This window comes from Pistacia vera, unplaced genomic scaffold (genome assembly GCF_008641045.1).
Source record: "Pistacia vera cultivar Batoury unplaced genomic scaffold, PisVer_v2 Contig1576, whole genome shotgun sequence".
NCBI lineage: Eukaryota > Viridiplantae > Streptophyta > Magnoliopsida > Sapindales > Anacardiaceae > Pistacia > Pistacia vera.
The window spans coordinates 45646-51853 of NW_022195659.1; the positions used below are offsets into that span (position 1 = coordinate 45646).

The 6208-nt window shown below is 31.9% G+C and overlaps 1 protein-coding gene across 1 annotated transcript; it reads right to left on the reverse strand.

Moving 5' to 3' along the window:
* Positions 1–4795: 4795 nt before the first annotated feature.
* On the reverse strand, positions 4796–5149 carry LOC116124891 (protein RALF-like 1). The gene has a single exon (XM_031410649.1). It carries the CDS (start codon positions 5147–5149, stop codon positions 4796–4798), a length of 354 nt encoding a protein of 117 aa, XP_031266509.1.
* Positions 5150–6208: the final 1059 nt, after the last annotated feature.

A 6208-nucleotide genomic window follows, 5' to 3' on the forward strand; every position in this document is an offset into this window, starting at 1 on the left:
TAAAAGCAGCTAGCTTTGGCAGCTGTAAAGATGTGTAGATAAATGGGCAAGGAATCTTGACTCTTTTGTTTTGTTTTTTGCCTTTGTGAGTGAAAAAGATGCCAAATTGAAGGAGTCATTCTATGAAATATCTGCAACTTCTATCATCATGGACTCGGTGCCACCCACCACCTGCATCTGGGACGCTAGATCTACATTCATCAATCAATGCTGATGATAGAATTGAAATTCAACAGTGGAGATTTGAGGGTTGGGTCCCAGTCAATCTTGGGTTTAGCTAATAAGATTACTATGTTGATGATTGAAATGGTGTAGAGTTGCAGGGAGGGAGAGGAGAAGATTTTCTTTCTCTTTTATTTGGTTGAATTTGAGGTTTGAACAATTAAATGAAGGACCCACTTGGATAATAAAGAACCGTGAAAAGAAAGAGAAGAAATGGTCCCATCTCCCATTGTAGCCAGTTGAGTTTTATCTTTTCCAGAGTGAGTGGGTACTTAAAGTTCTTTTTTTTTTAAAAAAAAAAAAAAAAAAAAAAAAAAAACAATCTTTCAGTGGTGTAAAAGATAATGAACCAAACGGGGGTTCTTTCTTTTTTGAATCTAACACTTGAGACACTTCAAAGTTCAAACTTGACTGAAAAGGAGACCCAACGCAGTGAATGGAGACATGAGAGGAAGTGCAGGTGGGGGGACGGAGTGAGTGGGTCTGTGATGATGAAATAAAAGAAAAGTGAAATTAATTCAATTGGGAAAAGCCATAAAACAGGTGGTACGCTACTGACCTCTTTAGTGTTTTGTCTTCTTTGTTTTTGTTTTCTGTGTGTGTATTTTACACTTTTTTTTCCCTTTCATTCTTCCATGTGCACTGTTTCTATTTCCCAATCATCATCCTTTACTTACTTCTTCTTCTTCTTCCTTGTCAAAATATTTAATTCCGGAAATCCATCTTTTCACGTGCTGCTGTCCATCTAATGAAAACTACTTATCAACACTGTGTACGCCTATGGCTGCTAAATTTTAGTCAAAGTTTGACAGTTGAATATGGCTATGAAAATGAAGGTGCCTCGAAATTTCGAGGAAGTTTGTAATATGAGAAAACTGGAGACCAGAAATATCAAATATGTCGATAAGCATTACACGGTGGAGAATCCTCGGTTTAAAAAAAAATTATGCCACACTCAATAAAAGATAACAGGGACAGATACCTTTTTCGGATCGAATTGTAATTTAAAGAATCAAATAAAATATATCATCTTTTATAATATTGTAGGAACTTGGAATTCATAGACTGTTTTCTTTCAACAAAATAGCATATAAAAATGCAACGTTTATCATTTTTTTATAAACTTTCTTTCATAATTCTAACGTAAGAGCTTGTAAATGAGCGAGACTTATAATAAGTAGACAAAATCTATTTGCGAACTAATCAATCACGAAAAAAGATTGTGAACTTAGCATTACTAGTAGCAATATAAATTTTGAGATTGATTAATGATAACTACACTCTACCCATTGCTTGCTTGACAATGGCTTTAATTTATGAAATCTAAGGGAAAGAAAAACCCAAAAAATTAAGATTGGGTAGAAGGCGGAAACCAGAGATTATTTAATTGAACAAATCCTGTCCATTTAATTAATTTAATATCTAATTAGTCATTGTGGTTTGTTTTGAAATTATTTTATAATATACTGATGTTATGTTATACATTCATAATTATAGCTTCCTTGAGAAAAGGTTTCACACTGAAGCCAGCCGCAGAAAAAGAAAAATACTTTTGGCCAATTTTTAATTAAATTAATCATCCCCTCTAAACTCAGAATTCAGAAACCAATGAATGATGGTGGTGGGAAATGAGAAAGGATTGGGTCAAGATGTAGACGAGTTATTCAATTTAATGTGATTCAAATACCTATCACTCATATCTTAAAGTAGTTGAAGGTAGGATAAACTTTGAAACTTTGCAACACCTTGTTGAACATGGATATGGTGGTTGGCTGCTGACAGTAGCTTGAGAGAGGTGGTGGTGATTTTGCTAAAAATTAAAACTTTAAATCATAAGGAGTGTTTTAGCAAAATTTAAAATATGAAGGTTTAAAAAAATTATTCAAATAATAATAATAATAATATTTTAATATTTTAAAAAGAGGGCAATTTAGCAATTTATATAAAATACCTATCCATTTAACTCTCAACCAAACATATCAATATAACATACTCATCAATTTATTACAACCTAATCAAACGCATTTTCCTAAACATTCTCAATAATCTTCAAGGTAATCTATCTTTTTATTAATATAGCATTTTTAGTAATACAACATTTGATAAACCAAACACACCCTATATTATATTAGTATATATTGATATAATAAAAAAAAAAATTTCAAAATGTTAATAACCATAAGAGAATATATGCTTAAAAAACAATCAATTAAGTTTTTAATTATAACAATAAAAGTATTTGGTAAGCAACTTTTAAAACTAATTAAGTTTGAAATTGATTATTAAATAAAGAATTTAATTTTTAAATATATAATTTAATTTTTTTATATAAATTTTTTTTTTTATGAAATAAATAAAATTGAACTAATAGCAGAGGAAATAGTGGATTGACAACAGATGATGGTTTCTACTCACCTCTGACAACGAGCGTCGCTCTTCATCGTCAATCCTAGCAAGACCTGCGGCAAAACGACATGTTGAAATCTAGTTATTTCTTCGGACCGCAGCACTGCTGTCCATATCCAATTTTTTTTTTCTTGAATATTAATTAATAATCTATTTAACATAAAATTTTATTACACTAATACAAAATTATTATACAATAGTTAACAAAATATAAATTTAGAATTATAAAAATATTTCAAGAAATAAAATCTTTGCTTTGGTCATTATATACACCAACAATTTTAAAATTTAATTTACCAAGCACACAATCATAGATTTTAAAAATTGGTGACACTTACATTCTAAAAATTGAGGAGAAATGATTAAACTTAAAACTACATCAATCTCAAACTAACCTTTAGTGGTGGGATTTAAATAAGAATANTAATTTTTAAATATATAATTTAATTTTTTTATATAAATTATTTTTTTATGAAATAAATAAAATTGAACTAATAGCAGAGGAAATAGTGGATTGACAACAGATGATGGTTTCTAGCCACCTCTGACAACGAGTGTGGCTCTTCATCGTCAATCCTAGCAAGACCTGCGGCAAAACGACATGTTGAAATCTAGGCTCCATTTGGTTCATTATTGGGTAATTTTTAGAATAATTTTTGAAAAAACTTAAATTTGGTAGATATTACGATGTAGAATTTTGAAAATTAACATAAATACCCCCTATATTTATTTATTTACTAAACACCCCTATAATAAAATATTCAAAATTAACAAAAACACCCCCAATCCACTCATAAATATAGACAGCTGGCCACCGCCGTCGGAGGGTGGCCAGAGTTGCCGTATCTGCGTATGACCGGCTCGATCTTGCTGGTCGTGCGCCGATATGGCCTTTTCCGGCCAGATCTACCGTGGATCTAGCCATTGACAGCCAGCTCTGGCCGCATTTGGTCGTCAACAATGGCCAAAGATACGGCCGTCGTTGATGGTCAATGACGACCATATCTTTGCCGTCATTGACGATTGTCTATTGCCAAAGATCTGGCCGTTGACAGCCAGATCTTTAGCCGTAGATCTGGCCGAAAAAGGCTAGATCAGCGCACTACCGGCCAGATTTAGCCGTAGTGGGCCATTACACCAGCTTCCGACAGTGGTGGCTGGAATCTGGTAAATTTGGGTTGCTGGGGTTTTTTTGTCAATTTTTAAAATTTGTTTTGGGGATTGTTTAATTAATTTAACAAATTTAGGGGGTTTAAAGGAAATTAAATAATTTAGAATTATATTTTGAAAATAGGTGAACCAAAGTTAACTTTTTTGGGAAAACTAGAATAGTTTTTCCAATATATGAACCAAACGAAGCCCTAGTTATTTCTTCGGACCGTAGCACTGTTGTCTATATCCAATTTTTTTTTCTTGAATATTAATTAATAATCTATTTAACATAAAATTTTATTACACTAATACAAAATTATTATACAATACTTAACAAAATATAAATTTAGAATTATAAAAATATTTCAAGAAATAAAATCTTTGCTTTGGTCATTATATACACCAACAAATTTAAAATTTAATTTACCAAGCACACAATCATAGATTTTAAAAATTGGTGACACTTACATTCTAAAAATTGAGGAGAAATGATTAAACTTAAAACTACATCAATCTCAAACTAACCTTTAGTGGTGGGATTTAAATAAGAATACTGTATGAAATTAGCAAACATTAACCATTGTTGCAATGCTTTGGCTTTACTACGGTTTTGAAAGGTTTGATAGAAATTGTCAATCAATTGAGAGTGAGGGTTCTTTCGAATTGGACAAAACATTCTTACATGTGCAAGAAGAAAGCAATAAAACTAAATAAGAAAAGATTATCAAATTAATTCAATATAGTAATCTGATTAAAGCAGAAAAAAGCTTCAAAATCTAATCTATATTTAAACTTACATATAATAATATATATTTCATCCACAAGGTATACACACAACACAGGAACGAGAACCAAATAATTAAAGTAAAACTGCAATTACAAAACTAGAAGACACAGTGAATTTTTCACCAATAGCGTAATATAAAATTAACACAACATACACCATACAAATGGAACCATCTTCATTCTAGTTCTCTTTTTTAAAGCTTCAATGGTGTTAAAGGCTTAGATTAGCTTAACTAGTTCTCCTGTAACACTGAGATATGACGTCGCAACTACGGGTGTAAGGATTAACGTAAGCTCCCTTCCGACAATTGTAATAAGAATGGCCACGATAGCCGCATGGAACCGCGTCGGGCCTAAGGCATGCATAACTGACGGACTCACTGTATTCAAACTGTCGACGCCGACTACTGGACTCCCTCAAATTCACGTCAAGACCGTACAAACAGCGACCGCCATTGCAGTCTTCCTCTTTGTCGCCGAGGTTGGTGAAACGATCCCAGCCGATTCCTTCCAAGTCGGTCGTCTGGACCGCCTTCAGCAGCACCGCTGAGAGGAGGAAGATTAAGAAGAGCTTTGAACACATGACTTTCGTTTAACTTTAAAATAATAAAACTGAAAGTATTAATGCAAGAGGGAGACAGTACGTTCTTGCCTCAGCCTTGCTTTTAAATTATACTATAGTATTGAGTAGTGAATAAAGGATGGTGGATGTAAAATTCTTCGGATAAATAAGAAAATGGATTATGCAGTTATTAATTATGTGATTAAACGTAATTAAAGGGTGCCCGTTTCTTGTTTCTTGTTCCTTGTTTTAGTGTATTAGTTTTCGTTTTTTTGATGCTATTAAGAATTTCTAAGAGGCCAAACCTTTGTAACTGCCATTGTAATTGGTATGCAAAACGGAAACATGCATTATGTCATTAACGGGAAAAGATTTTCTCCTTTATTTTTTTTCCATCTTTGTTTCTCGTCTTTTAATTCTCTTTTTATCATGTGTTAATTAAAACTTTCCAATTTTCTCTCATGAAATAACACATGGAAAAGATAATTAATACCCAAGGAGAAATAAGGATGAAAAATAGAAAAGGAGAAGAAAATTGATTGTCACTGCCACTAAATATTACTATTTTCTTATATAAACAATTGTTAATGTAGGAGAAGAGTTACTTTTGGTAGTTTGAAGTTTGAACAATATATATATCATTAATAAATTATAATGGGTTAAATGGTTACAACTTGTTGATGCTGTGATTTACACTAACGAGAAGTACATAAGATCTGTGGTGGAATCTACGTAAGAGTTTGTATGAAACTCGTAATCTCGATGCGGGATCGATGAATGAATGAGAAATTAAATAATAGTTCAAGGAAAAGATTTTTAAAATGATTCGGATGCTAAGTGCAAATCTTACATCTACTATTATTGTATTGCTTTCCATGTTGTCTCTGTATACAAGTACAATTTACAAAATATGAACTAATAATCAGATCCTTAATTTGAGTAAAAAGTAAGCTTATATACTAATACAATGATAAACTTGTATTAAAATTAACCTAAAAGAATGACATGTGGCATGAATTCGTGCTTTAGGAATTTACCGCACAATACAACTTATACATGATCAAACATGGTGAGCCTAAA